Source organism: Buceros rhinoceros, unplaced genomic scaffold (genome assembly GCF_000710305.1).
Source record: "Buceros rhinoceros silvestris isolate BGI_N320 unplaced genomic scaffold, ASM71030v1 scaffold509, whole genome shotgun sequence".
NCBI lineage: Eukaryota > Metazoa > Chordata > Aves > Bucerotiformes > Bucerotidae > Buceros > Buceros rhinoceros.
In genome coordinates this window covers 21,667-21,955 of record NW_010429511.1, presented here as the reverse complement: position 1 = coordinate 21,955, position 289 = coordinate 21,667, and the positions used below count along the sequence as shown (strand labels likewise).

At 66.4% G+C, this 289-nt stretch overlaps 1 protein-coding gene across 1 annotated transcript in view; it reads right to left on the bottom strand.

The window, feature by feature from the left end:
* The window catches only part of SIK3 (SIK family kinase 3), a gene marked incomplete at its 3' end in the record, with an annotated part of 21,934 nt that overhangs the window by 1,898 nt on the left and 19,747 nt on the right, over window positions 1-289 (bottom strand). Inside the window, exon 18 of the mRNA XM_010142642.1 lies at window positions 3-287. Within this exon, the coding sequence (XP_010140944.1) occupies window positions 3-287 (285 nt within the window). The remainder of the gene's footprint in view (window positions 1-2; window positions 288-289) is intronic.

The window sequence follows — 289 nt, the reverse complement described above, 5'->3', positions numbered from 1 at the left end:
TGGTTGGGAGAGCTGCCGGTGGCCGTAGCTGAGGGAGGCCATCAGGTTGGCGCGGTGCTGCATCTGCATCTGGCTGGCGCTGGGGCTGATGGGCACAGTCCGTGTGTGGGGGGACAGGCCCTGCCCGGCCACCGAGGCCCCTTGCAGGAGGTTGCTGCCGACCAAGTCACTGGGCTCCTGCACTTGGATAGTGACCTGCTGAGGCTGCGACTGCTGCTGCAGGCCCAGGCACGTCAGCCCCATGTTTGGGGGAGGGGAACAGTTACCGGACTGTGGGGAGAGCGTGTTG